The following is a 22,684-nucleotide window of genomic DNA, read 5'->3' on the forward strand; positions in this document are numbered from 1 at the left end:
ACAAACATAAAGGGAAGAAAAACAAATGGTCCGTGCTGCCGTTAGAGACATAAATGAAACGGTCTGGGGTGCAGGTACCTATAAAGATGTCAAATGCTACTAAGAACACTCAACATATTTGCCTTCTGTTTATACAGCTGTATTCCTGCCGAAGGAAGAAAGGACATGCTCGTGTTTGTCTTTGGAGAAAAATGCAGACAGCAGAGCTGACAAGCTTTCGCTGCTGCTAGTCCAGACACCTTACCGAGGGTACCAGATCCCACCTGGGAGCCTTTGCTTTGGGCTCAGCTCCTCACTCACCGTTTTGTAAGCTAGAAAAACACAAGAAGTCTCTCCTAAGCTGTCAGATTTGGGTAGGGCAAATGTTTTCCACGCCAAAACAAGGCATGCTAATGCTTGCTTGCAAACAGCAGTGTCTACATGTGATGGCTGTGCAGGGAAACAACACCCGATCTCCCACCACAAAAACATCTGTAAGCAGCTGCCATTGGCTTAATAGTGCGGAGATCTGGAAAAGTGACACAAGACCAAGCAGACTGCCAGCTCCCAAATGAGCTGAGCACCTTCCCCAGCACTGGCCCTGAAGCAGGAGGCACTGCAGGGGTCAAAGTCACAGGCTCTTTCTTGTGCATCAGCAGATCTTCAGTGAACACACAGGCACCTTGCATGGAGCAGCAGGCAAGGGATGAACCTCAGCTCACAGCTCTCCAGAGCAGGTATTCTCCAGAATTGCCACCTACAAGGTTTTCACCATTTGGTTTTCTCACCGCTTCTCTCCAGCACCACATACACAGCGATGTGACCTTGATCCCAAAAGCAAGCTGTGAAAGATGCCTGGCCTGACACATCACCCTGTCCAAATGCTGCAGGAGGAAAGCAGGGACAAGGGGTGACAGGAGTGTTGGGCTCACTCAAGCACTGCTCCAGGCCTTGGGTGAATCACTTTTCCTGAGCGTGACTCAGCAGCACCCACTGCACAGCCTTCCCTGCTGCTTGCACCACGTTCTCGATGGCAGGACGATGCAGACAGGGCACAGAGGAGGCAGGACATCCCTGCACAGACCAGGGAGGGAATGCTTTTGTGCAGCTGAAGCTGGCAAAGTTTCACTATGAAAACATCTTGATTGTTGTCAGACTGGTTTGACAGTCAAACCAAATAGCATCCCGTTATTGTTCTTTCATTGCAGGGTTGATACAAGAAAGTAGCTGAGCTCTGTCCCCTGCAGACCACTCTGCCTTGGCTGCTCACAGCTTGGCCAGGGTGGAGGGGGCTGCAGTGGACGGAATCACAGAATCACAGAATCACAGAATCACCCGGGTTGGAAGGGACCTCAAGGATCATGTAGTTCCAACCCCCCTGCCTAGCAGGGCCACCAAACATACACATTTAGATCAGGTTGCCCAGGACCCCGTCCAACCTGGCCTTGAACACGTCCAAGGACGGGGCATCCACAACCTCCCTGGGCAGCCCGTTCCAGGGCCTAACCACTCTCCTCGTAAAGAACTTCCCCCTAACATCCAACCTAAATCTTCCCTCCTTCAACTTGGATCCATTTCCCCTAGTCCTGCTATTGTCAGCCCTTATGAAGAGTTTACTCCCCTCCTGGGTGTAGGTTCCCTTCAGGTATTGATAGGCTGCAATGAGGTCGCCCCGCAGCCTTCTCTTCTCCAGGCTGAACAAGCCCAACTCCCTCAGCCTGTCCTCATAGGGGAGGTGCTCTAGCCCCCTGATCATCTTAGTCGCCCTCCTCTGGACCCTTTCCAAAATCTCCATGTCTTTCTTGTACTGAGGGCTCCACACCTGGACACAGTACTCCAGATGGGGCCTCACAAGAGCCGAGTAGAGAGGGACAATCACTTCCCTGTCCCTGCTGACCACCCCTCTCCTGATGGAGCCCAGGATCCCATTTGCCTTTCGAGCTGCCAGAGCGCACTGCTGGCTCATGTTGAGTCTCTCGTCCATCAGGACCCCCAGGTCCTTCTCTGCCGAGCTGCTCTCAAGGACCACTCCTCCCAGCTTGTACGGGTGCCTGGGGTTCTTCCGGCCCAAATGCAAAACCTTGCACTTTGCCGTGTTGAACCTCATTAGGTTCACCCGAGCCCAGCTTTCCAGCCTGTCGAGGTCCCTCTGAATGGCATCCCTTCCTTCCACCGTATCAACCGCACCACTCAGCTTGGTGTCGTCAGCAAACTTGCTGAGGGTGCACTCAATTCCCTCATCGATGTCATTGATAAAGATGTTAAAGAGCACCGGTCCCAAGACAGACCCTTGGGGGACACCACTTGTTACCGGCCTCCACCTGGACATAGAGCCATTGACCATCACCCTCTGTCTGCGGCCTTTCAACCAATTGCTTATCCATCGGGTCGTCCACCCATCAAATCCACTTCCCTCCAATTTGGAGATGAGGATGTGGTGGGGGACCATGTCAAAGGCCTTGCTCAGGTCCAGGAAAATGACATCGGTCGCCTTCCCTTCGTCCACCAATGCCGTCACTCCATCATAGAAGGCCACAAGATTAGTTAGGCATGACCTTCCTTTGGTGAAGCCGTGCTGGCTGTCTCGGATCACATGCTCATTCTTTATGTGATCGAGCATGTTGTCCAGGAGGATCTGTTCCATGATTTTCCCAGGCACGGAGGTGAGACTCACCGGCCTGTAGTTCCCCGGGTCCTCCCTGCTCCCCTTCTTGTATATGGGAGTGACGTGACCCTTCCTCCAGTCGTCCGGGACCTCAGACGGAGCACAGATACTTGCTTGTACCAACAAGGGAAAAAGCAAAGCAGCTCACCCATGTCCCTGGCCAGCCCAGCAAACCTGACCATGTGCCATCACCACATCCCACAGAGCTCCCATCACAGCAGTGAGCAGCCTTGCCTGTCCCCTCTTGTCCTGCTGGGTATAAAGGGCTGCAGAGCAGCGATCGTCTTTTGATCTTCATGGCACCCCACAAAAACGTGGACGCTCAAGTATTCCTGCAGCAGCGGAAGGGGACGGCTTCACTCGGGACAAGGAGGGCAGGTGAGTGCCACCTGGCAGTGCTTTGCCCCAGCACTGCACGCTCCTGGGCACAGGCTGCGCATCGGTCCCTGCCTTCCTAAATACAAACCAAAGCTCTCCTACCTGCCCGTGTCCGGCCTCTTGTCGGTGGCACAGTCCCCTTTGCTCTTCTCCATCTCCTGCAGCAGGGCTGTGGGGATGGGGGTGCTCCTGCCCTCGCTGCCGCTGCTGCCCCGGTGCTGCCGGCCCCGGCAGTCGGGCTGGGAGCTGTGCTTCATGGCCTGGAGCTGTGCCAGGGGCACGATGTCGCAGCCCTGGGGCCGGTGCCACACCGTCTGCCGCGTGATGGCATTGTAATAGTAGAAGCGGTTGTTGTTGTGGTCAAAGAGCTCCCACCACTGCTTCTGGTCCGACTGGCGCACCTTCAGGTTGGGGGGGGGCTCCCAGCCGCACTCCCCTGTGGTCAGGTTGACGTACATCCGCTCCTGGGAGCGGGGCTCAATGATCTCCACCCAGTCCGAGCTGTGGGGAACGAGAGCCATGTTAGTGTGGGCAAGGAGGGGGTCGGGGAGAGAGGGGATGGGGGGCAGCGCTCACTCGTGCTGATAAAACAAGCCGAGCACTGGTGAGACCATGGGAAGTCAAAGATAAACGTGGAGCGGCACAGATAAGTGTTTTGTGGGGTCTGGCCTTCTTTCCCCTAAGTGACTGCCCCTGTGCCACAGCTCGAGGGTGGGAAGCACCCTAAACATCCCTAAACAGCCCAATGGAACCGATGGGCGCAGAAGGAGCGAATCAGTGACTGCTGATATCGAGGGCACCGCAAACTGCACAGGGGTGTTATCCATAACAACAGCATCAAAGAGGAAAAGGAGGGCAGCAGAAGAGCCCAGCAGTGTTGGCAGGAGAAATCCCAGGAGACAGCAGTGAAGACAGGATAAGGAAATGGAAAAGCGGGGCTGATGGGCAGCCAGAGTGCCCAAAACCATCATGGTGTGACAGAGCTCAGCTGGGCACAGCCAGAGGGGGACTCAGAAGGGGAATCAGACCCACATTTGTGGGCAGCTCATGGCAGGAGCTGCTGGGAGCTGCGGGCCCAGCATGCCACTGCTGAGAGAGGAAGGCAGGCATGGAGCAGCACAGCACAGCCACGGCACCGCAGGAACACGGCTCAGGCAGAGGTGGTGGGAGGAGGGAGGCCATCGCACAGCATTGGCTTGGCAGAACAGAAGGCGCCCTGCGGGACATGGCAGAGCAATGGAGCTGTAACATTTGAGAGCACGAAGGTTGGGATCTGTTTTGCCAGAAAGAGGATTAGCAAAGATGTGAGGCGCCGACCAGCCCTACCAGCACTGCTGCTCCTCGGGAGGGAGGAGAGGTCAGCTATTTTCTGTTAAGTGCAAGCTATTGAAAATAACGAATTCTTCTCATGGCACTCGGCCATGACCGAGTGTGTGCTGCTAACTATAGTCTTCCGTTTTAACAGGCCCACATTTATCTCTGCATGCAAAGACACGTAAGTGGACGCCTTTAGTTGGTGACCTCTTTGCTCGCTGTACATTTGGGGCTGAGGATTATCGAGTTGGAGCTTAATGAGGCAAAAATCTGCACAGAACACATTGAAATGCCGAAGAGTTTGGTACAATCACAATCACACGTAAAGGAAGAGAAGGAAAGGCAAGGAGCACATTCCTGGAGCAGGGCCAGCACCGGGCTGCCACACAAGTCTGGAACATAACATCAGGAACTCTGGAAAGACGTGATAAAGACAGGATTGGAGATAAAGTCATAACTTGGACACAGAAATGGACTCAGACTCCCCACCACGAGAAGAAGTTTCCCCGGAACGATCCGAACAAGGCCTTGTCCCTGCCCACCCCACAGCAGGCCCTGGACGCAGCGCAGGCTGGGACCCCGTGCCCCACTCCCAGCCCCCCCCTGCCACCATACAGCAGCACCACTGCTGTCACTGCGGTGGGAACGCTGCGCTGGCTTTGGTCCATTTCGCTTCCCCTGGGACAGAACGCCCTGGGCTGCAGCATTCCCCACAGACCGAGCCCGGTGCGAGGCGCTGCTTGGAGCCAGAGCGCCCATCTGGGCAGCAGAGCTCAGACTTCAACAGAAAGGAGGAATTTCAACAAAATCCCCACTTGCTTCCAAAAACAAAAACACATTCCCAGCGTGCATCCTCCTTTATTGTCTGAGAGTTTCAGAAGCTTCCTTTGTATCCTAAGTAAATACACAAATACTTTCCAAGCCTCTGAGTTTGCAAATAGGCCCCAGCTCCAGCCGCTCGCTCAGGCTCCAAAGGCACTCACACGCAGACCTGCTGTGGGCTGTGGGGCTGCCATGGGGGCTCAGGTCCCAGGTGCAGCACCAGCCCCACGAGCCAGCTGTGCAAGGAGCAGCAGGGAGCGCGTGGTGCACAACCACAGTGCTGCGCGTGGCCCAGCAGCCCGGTGCTCAGCCGAAGGCTCAGGCAGCCCCTGACAGACCTTGTTTGTACGGAGCGCTGCACAAACACAGCAGGTAAAAGGCCAAGGTGCGGCTCCGTCCCGCCTGCCCCTGGGACAGGCATGATTTATATCTGCAAACTTTGCTCCTTCAGGAACAAAGAGGTGAGCTTGGGTTCGTCCTGCTTGCAGCTCCTTCCGGGGCCTTGGTCGGCAAAGGAAGCCAAGGAAGATAATAAATAATTAAGAAATGACAATCCTAATTAAAAGTCTATTTCAGCTTGAAAGAACGTAGCATGGCTCCTACAGCCCAACCCACATAGCTGTGCTGTATACAGAACTGCAGGTGGGCCTAACGCCCCTCAGCTTTACCAGCAAGCCAAAGCTAGGAAAGCACAAAGCTCTCCAAGGATCAAAACAGACTCCAGGCTTGCCCTGGATGCTGGAGATCCTATCCCTGGGGCTTCTGCCCCGGGAACAGGCACAGCAGGGCTCCTCAGGGTGCACCTACAGGCCTGACTCATGCAGGGACAAGAAGCCACCCCAAGGATGTGAAAGGAGCAGCTACAGAGCAATACAAACCCACGTGAACACCAGGTGTGCTGCTCACATCCCTGAGCCAGCTTTCTGACTATAACACTAGTGTGAGTCCAGGAGAGAATAAATTTAAAATTCTGTTTTAAATAAACGGAAGGGTCCAGAAATGGAAGGGAGCAGCAGCTGGAGGGGGAAAAACATCACCTGAAGGAACAGGGAGGAAACCCCACGAAACCAAACAACCACTGCTCCAAGGCAGCTGACTTTCTTGCCACCATTGCCCAAGTCGCTTAGCCCCCTGCATGAAGCTCTCCCTCCAAGCACCAGCTCCAGGTCCAGCTCTTTCACCCTCTGGTGACAGCCCAGCCCCACGGAGAGCCATGGGAACTCCTCGCTTCAGAGCACTCCGAGCTGCAAGGACACCATTCTGCAGGGTCTCAGAGAGGTCTCATGCCTTGCTCTCCCATTTCACTTCCACGTTCTGCTATTTCTGCTCCTGTGTGCCCCACACTGGGCCCCACCTCGTTCCCCCAGTTCCCTTCTTTAAGGCAGAGCCCAGTCCTCCACAGCCTAATGCTGACTCCATACTGAGTGGGTCCTGATGACGGATGGCCTCGAAGAGCCTCCAGCAGACTTAAAGATGGAGGCCACAACAATGAGAAGCACCTGTGAAATTACAGTCAGCACTCTCAGAAATACGGTCTGAACTCAGGGTGGTGCTGCGTGGAGTCGGGGTTTGATGCTGATGATCCCTGCAGGTCCCTTCGTGCTTGAGCTGCTCAGTGACAATGACTCCAGGAAACTGCAGTGTGCGTACAGTCAGCGTATGGCCGCATAGTTAGCAGCACGAAAGGAGGCTGTGCTCAAAGGATGGGGTACATGCCTGCAGTGAATGAAGAGCTCCAGTAGTTGTGGGACAGTGTGATCACTGCAACGTGAAGGAAAGCACCAGCATCACCTCCACACTTTACACAGAGGTGCTGCTCCCAGCCCTCGCATAAGAACTGCAGCTCCCAGCAGAGCTGCTGCAGTCCCAGACCAGGCAGATCCCATCACCAGTGCTCATCTTCTAGAGGGTGATTGCAGTCAGTCCTACTTTTTTCCAGTGACATTTCAGTAGTGACTCTCATTTCCTCCCAACATGGCTCAGAAATTGAGAAGCTCTGTGGTCCCCATGACCCTCTGGGGCAAAACGAACCACTGCTGGAACCAGGGGCATCGCCAACCGCCCCAGCAGTTCCCATCCCAGGAAGAAGCATGACATGGCACGGTCCCACCGCCCCATGCTGGGATGCAGCCAGAGCCCATGGAGGCAGGGACGTGGCACACGGAGCCCAGGAGGACTCACTGCAGTGGCACAGCCCAGGTTCCTGTGTGCCCCACAGCACTCGTGCTGGCAGCAGGAAAGGTTTGTCCTCAGGATGCCTGTGGTCCAGATCACTTAATCACTGCTGGCGGGAAGCGTGACCAGGGCCCAGGAGGGGGAGCAGATGCTGTGCAGCCCCAGAGAGCCCCCAGCAGCTGAGCAGGGCTGAGCAGGGTGTGGGGGTCGTGCTGGAGCTGCTGGCCACACTGCTCCCAGCACAGGAACCCCATGGGCTGCACAGTGCCTGACTGACATCAGCACCGTGTTGAGAGCAGCACTGTGCCTTCGGCCCCGCAAAGAGTGAAGGCACCTGCAGCACCCAGACAGACAATGCTTAGGAAAGCCTCGCTCACTGTAAGCCTTGAGCAGGAAAGTGTGACCCCCCAAAGGGCTGGAAGCTGCTCAGATCTGCACATCAAAGCCAGAACAGGGCTGTAAAACTCATCTGTGCCCTGGAATTGCGGAGGGCCCCAGAGGAGGTCACCAGCACCAGCACCTCCTGCAATGCTCCACCAGCTGGCTCGGTCACTCTATTCTTTGCTCACTGCCTCCTCTCAGCCAAGCCCAGGAAAGCTATAATTTAAGTCTTAGGAAAAAAAAATTACCCAAAGCAACCCTGTCCTCCCACCTCCCCCATATATAATCTCTGAATACACACGCATCTTTCTAACAAAAATTATAGAGGAACTAAAATAAATATAATGTCAGCCTGTTCCTAAAAGACTGTCCTGCTTCCAAAAATAAGCATTGTGCAAACAAATCAACCTCTGCCTAGCAGGAGACAGACTAGACTGTGAAAATACAGCACAAATGGCTGCTCCAAGCCTGAGCATGTATGCTCAGCTCACACATGGGCAGAATGGGGCACCCTTCTGAATGCAGGGGACAGCAGTTGCACGTTGCAGAAAGAGGAAAAGAGCCCAGCACCCTGATGTCGGGGTGAGAGATAGCAGACAGCCCGTGCTGCTCGAGAAGGTCCTAGTGCACAAAGCTGGATGGAGATGCCAGATGAGAAACTCGACGGCCTTCTGCTTGTTCAGCCCCGCCACTTCTTGCACCATCCCCAGCCCTGTCTATTCCCCAATTTCCCTCACCACCACTGCAGGCTCTCCGCTTGCTGTTGCCCCAACCCACCTCAGCTCCCCCCACAGACAACAGTGACACAGCTGTGCAGGAGCAGAGCCCACAGGACCTGAGTGCCTGTCCCAGCTGATCCAGGGAAACATCATCTCCCATGGAGCCCAAAATACTACGGAGCAGCACAAGCTTTGGGGCTACAGGATCTGCCCTAACAACCTGTTTGGCCCTTGAGCTGCTGTCACAGCAACCCCTCAGCATCTCTCCCTCTGCTGTGGTCAGCGTTTTTATTTTGCACTTCAGAGCATGGCCAAAACCCCCAACTGCTGCACAGCCTCCAAAAGCCCCGCTCTGCCCCAGACGCTGCGGCACCTCCTAAGTCCAGCAAAGGCTGCAGCAGAGCCTTTTTTCCTTTTAAGGGCTGAGCATTTGACAAACAGTTTCAGAAAAATGTACTGGCACTTTGAATCCCCTCTCTCTCCATCCAAAATGTGCTGCATGGCTCCGTGGTTCCATCTAAACCCCAGCTGCTAGAGGGGAGGCAGCCATGGGGAGGCCGGGTGCCGGCTGGTGCCTGCCCCAGGGCTGCAGGCACTGTGCCCTGGAGCAGCCCGGTGCTGTCTTCCTGCTGGCTGTGGGACGCGCAGACCAAGACCAGGACAAGTGATCGGGTCAGGTCTGGGGGTGGCCTGGGAGCAGCATCAGCACTGCACTTCATTGGTGACAGCATCACCAGACTCCGTCATCCTCCCAACACAGAAGAGGTGATATTGCTGTCTCGTGCTTTATAGGTGACACCCAGCCAGGACAGACACCTGCCTCACCCACCCTAGCAGGTCGTGCTGGCACTCCACCACACAGGGCCAGCCTGAGGCAGGGCTCAAGGCACCCAGGAGTAGGCTGGTCTGGGCATCTCACCCCACAATTAGGGCTGGGCTGCTCCCATTCGTGGACGGGACCGACATGCAGCACAAAGCCAGGCTGGAGCATGGACCTGCACAGGAGCCTTCTGTGCTTCTCACTGGGCTGCCGCTCCAGAGCAGGCTCAGCTACTCAAAAGCTGAACATGATTTGTTTACTAAAGTACACCAGACCCAGGCAGGGCAAGCTGGCATTTCCTGATCCCACTGCATGCATACAGACAGGGATGGGGCACTGAGCTGCTGCTGCCAGCAAATAGAAGCCCTGGAGGAGCAGCCAGCCCCAAGTGCACGCCCTATGCTAGAGCCAGTAATGTCACCCGATATTCCTGCTATTTCAAGGACACGGCAGCACTGACTGACAGAGGTCTAGCTTGTTGTCCAGCTGCTTCAGGACTTGAAATTTACTCCTTACGGTTTCCTGTATCACTGCTGCTGATTTCAGGACTCCCTCTCAGCCAGGGGCCTACAGTTGCTGCCCTGGCCACGGGTGCAGGCAAAAGCAGCCAGGAAGGGGAGCATCCATGGTGCAATTTTCCATATAGAAGAAAATGACAACAGCTTTTGTATTATCACCACTGAAAGGAACAGAGGGCAGACAGCAGCCATGGCAGAACCCCACCAACAGCCAAGTGCCAGCAGTTCGGCTGTGCCCAGCGCAGAGATGCCCATTTCCTACACGAAGGAATGCTGGATGGCACAGCGAGAACACTGACTGAGGCAGGGTGCCACAGGTCAGCAGCCTGGGGAGCATGGTGAGCAATAGGAAAAGAAACTCACAGAAGCAGAGCAAGGAAAGCTCACAGACTCAGCAGGCGCCTAAACAGTGATGGGATGGAAGGGGCCTCTCGAGACATCTTCCTAAAATATTTCTGCCAGGCCATACGACACCCAGCACAGCTCCAGCCCTGCCACAGAAGGTGCAGAGGCTGCAATTAGGGGTGGAGCACCTGCAGGCCGCCGTTACAGGGTGCCAGCTGTTTGTTGCACATAAACAGCCCGAGCTCGGATCGGACGGCTTTCAGGCAGCAGTGTGCAAAGCTACATATCTGCAGCAGCAACATTCCTAAATGCATGGCATTAGCAAAATAATGGCCCTCTGTCTCTCCTCATTTAAAGGGCTGCCAGTCATTTCTTAGCTGAAACACAGAGTCCCTTGAAAACCCATGCAAAACACTGACGCCGCTTGCAAGGGACCGGGTTATTTCTCAGCTGGCAGAGCCCATAAGACACTGGTGGCTAAAAGCACAAAACAAAGATAACAGTGTTCCATCGCCACTTTTGTAGGCCCTTTCATTCTTCCGCAAATCTCTCCGGCTGCAGCTGTCCCTGCTGACTCCTTGAAAAAAGCTCAGCGGGAACAAATGGAGAGGAGCTCTTGAAAGCCTGGGCTGCCCTGGCTTGTCAGCGTGACTCACGTTAACCACTGCAGTGCTGGGACCGCGGAGGAATTTGGCTACGAGTCAAAAGCAACAGGAAAGCCTGCAAACGAACAGCTCTGCTCTGCTCCCATAGCTGCAATGAGGAAACATCCCTGCAGGACGCCATGCGGAGGAGCTGCTCCAGCATCAGCATCGCTTTCCCTCAGCCAAGCACATTAATTTCCTCTGGCACGGGGAAAGAAGCAGTAAATAAATAGCCAAAGTCTCAGCCACAGAGTTCACAAACCCTTCATAAAACAATAAGTAAAAACCTCTTTCTGTGAGGAATTGATTTCGTTAGGCTTGTTTTGCCTGCGGAAAGCACTGTGTGTCCTGTGCATCTGGCAGGATGGGGTGGAGCTGGGGGCACCTCTGAAAAGCTCACCTGCAGATGAGTGAGTTGGTGGCTGAGGAAAGAAAACCACAGCGTGCTTCGTTTCTTTCCCATTGTTCTTAAATTTTGATGTAATAAACCACAAAAACAAGAACAACAAAAAACCAACCTTCCTCTGAAAGAAAAGGCATGCAGGATTCCTGCCCTCACCTCCTTGCCTGATCACCTCCAAAACGTCACGCCCTGAGCAGCTGTCAATCCCACCAGCTGGGCACTGCGCTGGTCACTGAGCAGCGCCTGCTCACCTTCAAACAAACAAAAATGCTGCTCACCTACAATACTGGTGCTTTGTCACTAACAAGATCTGGCTGCATTTAAATGATAAACAAAGACCGTGCAGCTCAGCCTTGCCCCAGAACACAGTCACAGCCTTTTAAAAAACAAACATCTGTGATCTCACGTGTCGCGATAAGTGCTGGAGCTCCAAACCTGTGTTTGCTCTCACCTGGCTGCAGAAACAAAGGTGAGACTAATCTTCCTGAGCATCAGCAAGAAGGCAGAGCATCAGCCCTTGTGGTGCCCAGGCAAAACACCCAGGGGTGTGGGCCCACAGCTGCAGCCTGGAGCTGCCCAGATGGGGACTCAGTGCCCTGCAGCTCCTCCAGCATCACCGCCTGCAGCCGTTCCTGCTGAGAAACTTGGGCAGCAGCGGGAGGAGGAAAGCAGTTACTTCCTTCACACACAACTGAATCATTCCTTGCATAGGACCAATATTTTGCATAGCAATATTCAGCCTTCTCAGGCAGGCAGATAAAATATGAGATTCCATGCTTTCCCTGATACTAAGTATTTTTTTTTTCCTGGTTTCAGTGGTCAATTCAATTAGATGGAATCACTGGGTTCTTAGGGACGCCGCTGTCCGAGGAAAGGAGGATGTCAAAAGCAGTAACCTCAGGAGATGCAGGACTTGAGAGCTCCAGAAAGTAGGGAAAACCAGGGAGCCGATATCATGTGCTTCTTTTTGCCCCCCAGTTGGCGATGGAGGGGGCAGGGAGGCCTAAACAGCAGCAGCCACATTTCTGCTCCCTGGGGGTTAAAAGGAGACTGGGCCAGCAGAACAACCCGCTCCTTTGGAGGGGTGAAAGCCACAGAATGGTTTGGATTGGAAAAGACCTTAAAGCTGGGTGTGCAAGAGGGGGATCTAAAACTAAACCACTGTCAAGTGCAGTTAAACCACAACTTGGAAGACACAGCACAGTTTGTGTATCTGAAATGGCTGGAGATCGGTGCAGACCCTGTCTGGAGCAGCACCCAGCCCCAACACCATTCAGTCAGCCAGAGGTTCTCCCCTGGGCTGAGTCAGACTGAAATAAACACTTAAGCTTCTGTGCATAGCTGGAAGAGTAAACACAAGTCATCTGCTCGTCCTGGTTTGAAGAAAGAGAAAAGAAAAAAAAAAAGCCAGGCTGGGCTTTCATATAAATAGCACAATAGGCACAGCCCTGCTTCGCTCAGAGGTAACTGCAGAGCTGGCAGCACCAGACAGGATCTCCGCAACAACGAAAAACAAGCAGGAAATCCCCAGTGTCACTTCTCCCCACAATTGATTTAGAATGAGCTGCTCCCTCGCGCCTGGTACATGAGGAAGAAGAAACTTCCTGGCGGCGAGGGGGGAAAACGCAGTTATTAATAGCATGGCAATGAGCAAGTATCAGAAGTTATGCTGCAGCCCTGCAAGATCTTGGCTGGATCTTGAAAATATCTGTTGCCATGGCAGTGACTGCTATACATGGTAACGGCAAACAGTGGTGTGAGAACAATTTACTTTTTGATTTGGTGCCCAAAACAAGTTCCTTTTGTTTTCCCTCACCAAACACCCAAGCATTTATTAGCTTGTGCTCAGTCCAAAACTGAGCTTTTCACTTTCAGCAGCGTTAAGGAAAGCAGCAGAAAAAGGGGCAAATTCTGCAAGCTGCCATGGGAGGCATCAAAGGCGGCAGCGCGTAGTCGGCCAGCAGACTGGGACAGAGCTGTGGACTTCCATCAGCCTCCTTTGTACCAGGTGCCCACCAAGGCAGCCCCCATCTGCCTCCAGCACACTGCATGGGATGCAGATATTAAAAGAAAAAAAGAAAAAACCTCACAGAGCTCTCCCACTGCCATCAGCCCGGAGCGAGGGCCGTCCCGAGATGAGATGCCCCGACACACACTTAACCTCCAACAGGACAGCAAAGCGCAGCTGTGTCACGACTTTTCCATTCTGCTCTCAGCTCTCCATAACGCCCAGTTTCCTTCCTCTGGCGCTACCAAACACTGAGCCAATGCTTTCACAGCACCCTCCGTTACCCCAATCTTGTTTCTGAATGGCAGTAACCAGGATTTCTTGCCTCTTTTGCTGAGAGCCCATCCCAGCACGTGCATTCCGCAGCGCTGTTCCCTCTCACCTCTCCCAGCCCTTTTCTAGGTCATTCACAAGCACCCTGAGCAGCACAGATCCCGTCCAGGCTCCATCAGCAACTTCCCTCCATTGTCAAAGCTGTCAGCCTACTCCTAAGCTTTGTAACCTCTCCTTTAACTCGTTACTCAACTAAGCATCCCACGATGGATGTTCCTTGGAGACAATGCAGGCCGGATATGGCTGAAACCCCATGGGAAGTCCCATTAGAGCCTCCCACTGAAGCACCCCTGCCATGTGCTCACGAAGGCCTTCCATGTGCTGATGAAATTGCAGGGCTGGAATTTTGGCCTATGAAAGCCACACTGACACGCCACATCTATCTACATTCCTGCTTAACGTTGTTTCCTGAAACCATTCAAGAATTTAAGAAACGCACTCTGAGCTCCCAACTGTCCTTCCATCCCACCCACAGCCAGGCTGGCAGGACAGCACATCATCTGGTCATACCCTCTCTTCCCCATCTTCCCTGAATCTTGTATTATGGATACTAGAGGATGCCAATCCCAGAAGAGTCTGCCAACGTCCTCCTTCCCCCCCCCCAATGCCAAAGAACGACCACTAAGCCCTACCCTCTGCATCATGTGCCTTAACAAATCCTGGGTCCACAACAGGACTTCTTCACTGAAGTAGCTCGATTCCTTACAAGTCTTCAGTGGCTAACAGTGTCAAAGGCTGTTCGAAAACTCAAATATATCAATTCTCTGAAATCTCCACAAGATCCCCACGGTCCAGCAGGTCCATGAGGAAGGGCTTGCCTTTACAGGCAGGCTGCTACCCTTCTCCAGCAGGCTGCACCTGGCCATGCCTGCGGTAACCTCGTTCTTTAACACACACACACACACACACACTCACGCACTTGAGGTAAGACCCAGAGCTGTGCAGCCCCCCCCAGCCCTCCTGCAGCCCTTGTCCCGCAGTGCAGTGGGCAGACGCTGGGCCACCTGGCACGTGCCTCCCACCTTTAATAACTGCCATCCATTCTTCAGCATCAATTTCTACAATACTGAGGGCACTTAATGAACAGTATACCCACAAAAATATCCCAACAATTTCATATTTAAGATCCCACAGCACTCTTGAGTCAGTGCTATGTGTTCTTTAGCTTCTTATCAGTTCCTCCGTTTGCTTTAAAGCCACTTCTATTGATATTCAACACAAGACATCTTCTCAGACAGCTCTTTTACAGAGGGCTTCTAATTTCCTGTGCTACAAAGCTCCTCCACAGGAGTCAAGATGGCCAAAAAGTGGTTTTGATTTTCTGTGATGGCTTTATATTCTGTGACTCCCACGCTCTCCTGCTGCGATGTCTCCGAAAGGTTTCTGATGCAACTGTACAAACATGAATCACTTTTATTCTTCAGAAGTCGTATTTTGGCCTGCCTCATTTTATTTTTACATGTAACACTATGCAACGTATACCTGTCCTTCACACAGAATGTCAGGAACTTGAAGTTTTATCATCTTGTATGAATACAGAATGTCCTTTTTGACCGACATCCTTTTCATTCCACCAGTCCTTTCCCCTGCCAATTTCCTTTTCTTTTTTCAATGGGGAAAAAAAAAGTATCTGACCTTTTATCACTGGAGGTATCCATTCCTCCTGAGCTGCCAATGCCATCCCCAAATAACTCTCATACCACCTCCACTCCTATCAGCTTCTCAGCAGCAGGACAGAGCCGTACAAGGCAGGCCAGCACCAGGGCTCTGACAAGGCTGCCACGAGAGGAAGCCCCATTTAGCAGACTCAGGGGTGGGTGCCAGTCCTGTGGCAGAGCAGACAAGTCTCATCAATTTTATTAATGCTGCTCATCACATCCCTGGGCTTAGAGTTACGCTGGCTGCTCCTGGACACGTATGTACCGATTTTCCAGAAGTAACTCCACACTCCCAGTTCCCAGATGCCCAAAGTAAGACGTCTGCAGCTTCTGCCATGGATGCTGGGCCAGGCAGGACAGCACCACGGGCAACCCCAGCTTCACGTGCCCCACACCACCAGCAGCCCCAGCCTGGAGCTCCTCCCGCACGCTCAGCACAGCTGTGCACAGAGCAGTGCCGATGCCCACGTGGCTCCTTGCAGAGGTCCTGAGGGAGCTGTGAGGCCAGCCCGGCTGCCAGCACACTGCAGTGCAGGCTCAGGCAGGGACAGCTTTGAATTTAAAAGTCACCAATCAATTTTTGCCCAAAGCAAAAAAGAAGATTCTCATCTCCCAGCTGCTCATTGCTTTTCTTGATGTCTTCTGTCACCATTCAGCAGGCGCGGACTTGAAAGAAATGAAGGCCGGTGCTCCTGCAGCTCCTGCTCAGCACGGAGCTGAGGGACGGGGCTGCCCACTGCACCCCAGTGCCAGAGCTGCACCCCAGTGCCAGAGCTGCACTTCCCTTCATCCTCCATCCCGGGTGCCCACAGACAGCCTCGCCTTCACCAAGAGCAGCCAGCACAGACACCCCGGGCAGCACAAGGCCACCTGTGCTCGTGGAAGGGCCTTCCCCAGGGAAGGGAGCTTCTGCCTGTGGGCTCCAGGGCACAGAGCAGCGCCAGAATGGGAGTTTGGGGGAAACTAATTAATTCACATCACATCTACAACCTCATCAAATCCTTGCCAGGAGACAACAGAAAGTGCAGCTTCCAACCCAGGACCAGCTGGGAGCGGAGGGCAGGAAAGCAGCACTACAGCAGCCCTGTAAGCAATCTAGCTGTGCTCCAAACAGCCCCGAATATTCACCTTGAAGAACATCGCGCTATCGCCAATAGCAGAGGTTCTAATTAAATGTGTGCACCCTTTCAAGGGGTGGCTGGCATTTTGGGGCCTGGCCTCTGCTCCCAGCAGGCACCAAAGCAAGGAAGCACACAGCAGTGCAGCTGATGCCACCAGCTGTGGGGAAATTCTATTTCAGCGCCCCGAGTACAAGATACACACGGTGTCCCATTTGGGAGCATCTCCTGAAACCGTGCTGAACCCCAGCATGCAGCCCAGAGCTCCCAAGCCTGGCAGGAACAAACACTTCTGTCGCCCACTCCTACATTTTGTGTTTAGCTCCAAGCTGTATGGCAGTCACCCAGCTCTCAACCCTTTTTAGCCTGAGATCTTCACTTTATGTTTGGAGAAAGACAAAGCTTCCCTCTAACCCTCAGCAAGCTCATCCTGCACCAACAACACGCAGTTACTGAGAAACTGCTGCCATTGCAAGCGCATACAAACAGCTCACACAGCTGAGCAGAAGCTTTTCCCTATCCAAACAGAGACAAAAGTGATTTCATCCCTCCAAAACCAAATAAAGTACAAGCACACAGGCACAGCGGGGGGAACAAGCACAGGCAGCACCAGCAGACATTGCATTGCATTGCAGAGCCACTCATGGAAGGTCCAGGCAGGAGATGTGGGAGCCAGAGAGACTCAGGGGACATCTCCTCCTCCACGGCACTCCTCCAGCCCTGCTCACTTCAGCAACAAGAGCCACTCCAACAGGAGATCCCAGCAAAGCAGCTTTACCCCCGAGCTGCGCTCTTCTAGTGGACTTTGGGCATTTGATGGCCAAGTCTCCACAGAGTACCTGAAGTCTCCCCTGTGGCACAAGGACAGAGGGACCACAGGAGACGATCACGACTTGGCACTTTCAGAGAAAAGCTCTCAGCCCAGGGTTGAACAGCAACTTTAATCCCACCCCCCTCGGCTGCTCCCCCACGCTCCTTCTGCAGCCTGCATTCCCAGCACCGTAAGGAAACCAGTGCCCCCCAAACCGTGCCCAAACTTGTGTAGCTTACAGATGAAATCAGCAGCTGGTTTTCCCTTGCTTTTGTGAGCCATCCCTTTTCTTTGGAGAAGGCTTCAGTCTCCAAAACCTCAAACTGGGGTACAAGACTTTGTTTTAATTTACAGCTCTAGCAAATTCAGCAGAGCTGACAGGACACCAGGCATGTCCTCAGCAGCTTCTAAACCCACAGTACAGAAAGGAGAACCATGATGGCTTTCCATCCTCATTTTCAGTGATTTTAAAACCCAATTTGTGAAATTTACAGTACCTTTACTCTAGTACCAAGAGTTTCCAAGCTGATATCATAACCCTCTGCTATTAGCACTCTTCACAGGTGAAGCCCGAAGGGGAGAGCCAGCAGAGCACCAACACAGACACAAAGCTGCAGCCCCAACACCACATCCTTCACATCCCTTCTCTGTACCACAGCCCAGTCAGTCACACAATAACAAGACAACCCATTGCATTAGGACAGTTCAAATCACTAAGAGAACACGCCATCACATCTGATGTACACAGCACCTGTCCTTAGGCAGGCAAGAAGCACTGCTTGTGCCAGACATGCACCCAGCGAACTCAGACTCGCCCCAGGCTGTGCACCCTCACATCCCTTTCTTCACTTGCTGTTGATTCATCACCAAGAATTCATAAAACATTCAGAGTTGCTTTGCTCATGACAGCTTAGAGCAGCAGAAGGACTAATAAAAAAATAAAAATACATAATAATTTAAAAAAAAGTAGAGCCCAAACCTAATCACTATGGCTAGGGAACAAAGAACTAGACAGTGTGCCTGATGCACAGCTGGATATTGGGAGTTATCAAAGGACAACCAAAGAACTACACTATCTGTGAAGAGGAAGCAGGCATACCAGGATAGCACTACAGAAAGCATTTACAGTTTTACGACAAGCTAAGCACGTTGAAACTAAAAGCTGGAAGTTGAGCCACTGTTTAAACACATGTTAAGGGAGCCTGGGTAGCAGCAGTCAGCCATCCAGCAGCAGGAGTCATCCACACTTCCTTCCTGGCTGGAACCAGCAAGGTACCTGTTACCTCCCACACCACCCCAAATGCACACCAGGGGAACAGTGCTGCGCAAGCAGGTGAAGAGGGGAAGTAACAGGCACCAGAACAGCTGGTTGCAGCCAGCAAACCTGGGCCAGAGCAATTGGCTGGAGCAGCCCCAAAAGCCGTCATCAGCAGCCGTGAGTAGGTAACACCGTGCAGCACCGCTTCATCCCGGGGTCTGTGCTTAATTACTTCACCATCGAGTTTCCAATGATAACTCCTTTCTAGGCTTCACTTTGTTACTGAAAGAATTTCATGACAACCCACCCTTCTTTTAAAGCAAGTCCTGGCTGCTGCTACACGTGAAAAGTCACGTGCAATGCCTTACGATGCCTGCAGTCACACACAGCAGCATGGCTGAACCTCACCTGGTTGAAGACTTGTTGAGCATGCTTCCAATTTAGACGGGGTTTCTCTTAATATCACAAGTGACAGAGACGTAACAAAAAAAACAAAAAACAGACCTACAGAATGAAGAAGTTATTCTTGCTTTATCCCTGATACAGAGCAACTGGCCCTCTGAGAAGACACAAAACCCCACTACACTGCATCTTTTCTGCTCCTCTCATGGGTTTCCAGCCAGAAAGCAGCAACCTTGTTTGCCCAGGTAGGAAGCGGCCCCATCTGCCAAAGCAAAGTGCCTTATGGCAGCATCCCACATCTGCCAAGTTACACACAAACAAGCCCAGGGCAGGTTTGTTTGTTCTTAGTAGATCATAAACCCTGCAGCTAAGAAAAAGATCAGTTTAGAGGGGCCCAGCAGCACCCAGCTCCAAGGTGGAACAGCACATGTGGGAGCAGGGTGCTTGCTGTCATCCTTGACTCATCGCACATCACAGACTTTCCATGAGCAAGAGCTCAGCTCACGGCTCCTCTATGGAGGATCAGCCCTTTATTTGCCTTCCGTGACTGAAAAGATGTTGATAAACCTCTGTTTTAGAAGTTTTGTGATCTGGGTCTTCAGTATCCCCATTAAAAGCTTCCCAAACCTGTCTGGGTTATCACACAGCCCAAACAATGCCAGCTGACCATGTGCAGAGAAGAACACTTAGGACAGTACCCAGGATACACCTGCTAACCCCTACACCGGAACCTGCTGGTCAGCATTCAACTGGAAATATAAAGCAGTGCTATTCCGTACATCAGTAACCTCAAGCACTTGGAACAGTAATTATGATGAGAGAATATATCCCAAACAATCATATTTGTTAGGTTTTCCCATGAGGGAAAGACCGATTGCAGGAAAAACACCAAGCACGAACACATTTCTCTTGACTAGAGTGTCTAGTTCCAGATGTGTGAGCCAGATGGACCCCACGTCTGCTGCTTCAGTTGGTTTTTGGAGGAGGAAAGCATTAACTGCTTCAAGAAGTCGCACAAAGCAGAAAACTACTCTTCCCCATGAAATGTGTGAAAAATAAATCGGAGCACTTACTTCAGCAGGCGCTCATGTCTGAGCTTTGAAGAGGTACAGTAAGCAGCTTGATCATTACAGCCACTTTTTCCACAAGTGAACTGCCTCTCTGCTTACCTGGACAGAGAGGAATTAACATCAAATATGTAAATTACAACAGTAGAGCTTGGAAACCCTCTAGGAATCCAGCTAAAACCAGATCATCCCAATGTCTGCTCTGGAATTTATTTTTATTACAAACAAGAGGTGCTTCACTAACTACTCAAATCCGCCTGGAGGGCTTTTTAAAGGAGACATGTCACAACAAGGCACAAATTATTGTACTCTATCTGAAAGGACTGTTCAAGCCTAAATAGAACACTTCAAAATCTGACGTATTTACCTGATGAAAGCTTTCTAGCATCTCCTAATTGCATCACCCACCAAGGAAGCCACTTGGGTAGTACAACAGGAATGGAAGCACTGGGAAAGGAGACCACAGAGAAGGAGGAAATGCTGCTTCTTTCCTTTGAACTTCTGATTAGTTACCATCAGAAGAGTCTGGTGTGTCTGAAGGTGTTTCTCAAAGACCAGGCTTTATCTGCATAGTCACACACCAAAGCAACAGATCCACCCTCAGGGCAGCAGCAGGGCCTGCTGAGAGAGCTGGGAAAGGACAGCCCTACGGTGGACCAGAGGACCACCTGGTCCTGCACAGCCTGCGCCCCCTCCACCCCCTGCCCAGCAGCAGAGCCACTGGAGAGAAAGCACCCTCCTGCTTCCACCCCCTGCCCTAAACCACCACACCCCGAGTAAATCACGCTGGCACTCTCACGGCTCCCGCAGCACGCTGCACGGAGCAGGGGTCAGCCTGCTGATAACCTCCGACACCTGCGCTTATCTCTGAGAAAGCAGAGACCTTACTAACCTGGCTCACTTAGCGCAGGGACCAGAGCGCTCAGCCAGGAATAGGCTCACCCAGCAGGCGAGCGTGGGATAAGCTGCTGGGAGCAGAAGCTTCTCCTGTGGTCACGGCTCACTACAGAGAAAACATTTATTCATTCAGGGGCTTACGTAAGACAGCTAAGATGAGCACGAAGCAGAACAGGGCTCTCAGAGCCCATCAGAGGATGCGCGCAGGGACCCGGGCTGAACATCAGCAGGAGGTTCAGATGCTCTGTCAAAACCAGAAGAGCCCTCGACCGCAAAGCCACAAGTGAGCGCTGCCGCAGGAGCCAGCCCACAGCGCTGGGAGGCTGCCGGGCTGCGGGCGCTTTCACTCACTGCTAAATTAAAGCTGCTGGGAAAACAACACCAACAAGAAAAAAAAACAACCCCACGCAAGCTGGTCTAGTTCTGGTATTTGAAAGCATATTAAACCCAGAATTAATTAGCTCCAACAAACTCATTACTCAGGATACTGAGATTTAACAGCAAAATTAAGAGCCTTACTTTCAGTATCACTGTAATCAGAATGTAAAGAGCAAGAATCCTTTTTATCTTGCATTAATCAGATTAAAAGGGCAGCAGACCTGCAGGTTTCCCACCAAACAAGTGCCCTCCGAGGCACCCGGGGCGATCCTTCTCCCCACCCAGCAGGGCCCACAGCCCAGCACTCTGCACCATCTCCACATGTGCTTCCTGGGGCTCCTCGGTTCCAACAGCCAAAACCACGCTGAGCCACGCCAGCACCGAGCTGAACAGCCTGCTTCTCAGGGGTAAAATGGCAACCAAACCACACGCTTACCAGCGCATTTACCTATCAAGAAATACATACATGACTCATCTTTTCACAACTTCAAAGGAACTCTTCGTGAATATTCATTAAGCCATAGTGCTGGGGGAAAAGGAAGGGAAAAAAAAGACAAGGAAAGCCTCATGGGTCAAAAAAAGCCAGAATCCTACAGCAGCTGATGCTTCCTTATCTTTCATTATAGAAGCAATTCCATCAGAGTCGATTTGGATCTTACAGTCCTACTCTCAGTCTCCCAGCAGTGCTGCCGGATCCTTCCCTGGAGCTTTACTGGGAAAAAAAGCAGCCGTTTCTGGTACACGAGCCTCCACCTGTTTATCACAGCAGGCAGCTGCCCCGATCCTATAAAGCTGGCCCCAGAGGAATGCCTCGAAGCTCAAAATACACAGAAACTTGCAAGGTTTCCTTACCTCCTGAATGAGCCGCTCAGCACAGCAGCCTCAGTCTCTCCTTCCTCCAACCTCGCGGCAGGGCACGCGTTTTTGAGATCAGGTACATAAGCTGAATGGGACACATCTGCCCCTAAAGTAGGGCAGCATCAAGCAAACCAGATTCCGCACTCTGGTTGGCACACCAGATGCACAAGTCTTATGCAAGGTTTTCAGCTGCAGATCCAGTAACTGTCAGGCTGAAAGCAGCCTTTGCATCACAAGGAGGGCCATAAAATTCTCCTGGTTACAAAATGCACCAGGCCAGCACACATGGATTTCCCTCCAGTTCATGTGCTTCCAGCTAAGGCCAAGACATCTGTTTCGGCTAAGCAAACCTGTTGTGAATACCAAAGGCATGTGAACTATCCCACCAAAAACCTGGCTGCAAAATCCGCATTCCTACGATCCATTCCGACCTCAGCATCGCTCCAAAGAGCCTCGATCCAACCGACAGGAAAGAGCGCATCGACCCGGCAAACAACGCGCCAGGGAGCGGGGACGGGACAGGAGCAGCGGCGCGAGGAGCAGAGCTGGGCCGGCCCAGAGCTCCGTGGCTCCATGGGGTCCGTGCCCCAAAAGGAGCACCCTGCATCCCCGAGCCCCATCGCCGCCAGCAGCACAGGCAGAAGCAGCGGCGATGACGGCTGCGGGCAGATGCGGGGCTCAACCCCGCGCTACCGGCTGGCTGCCGGTGTGCCGCAGCCCCGCTCGGGGGATG

At 52.6% G+C, this 22,684-nt stretch overlaps 1 protein-coding gene across 1 annotated transcript in view; it reads right to left on the reverse strand.

Moving 5' to 3' along the window:
• LOC306952825 (rho GTPase-activating protein 39-like) overlaps window positions 1–22,684 on the reverse strand; it is a gene marked incomplete at both ends in the record, with an annotated part of 41,804 nt that overhangs the window by 17,739 nt on the left and 1,381 nt on the right. Inside the window, 1 exon segment of the mRNA XM_079543585.1 lies at window positions 3,125–3,523. Coding sequence (XP_079399711.1) covers window positions 3,125–3,523 — 399 coding nt within the window.

Source organism: Tetrao urogallus (genome assembly GCF_951394365.1).
Source record: "Tetrao urogallus genome assembly, chromosome: 16".
Lineage (NCBI taxonomy): Eukaryota > Metazoa > Chordata > Aves > Galliformes > Phasianidae > Tetrao > Tetrao urogallus.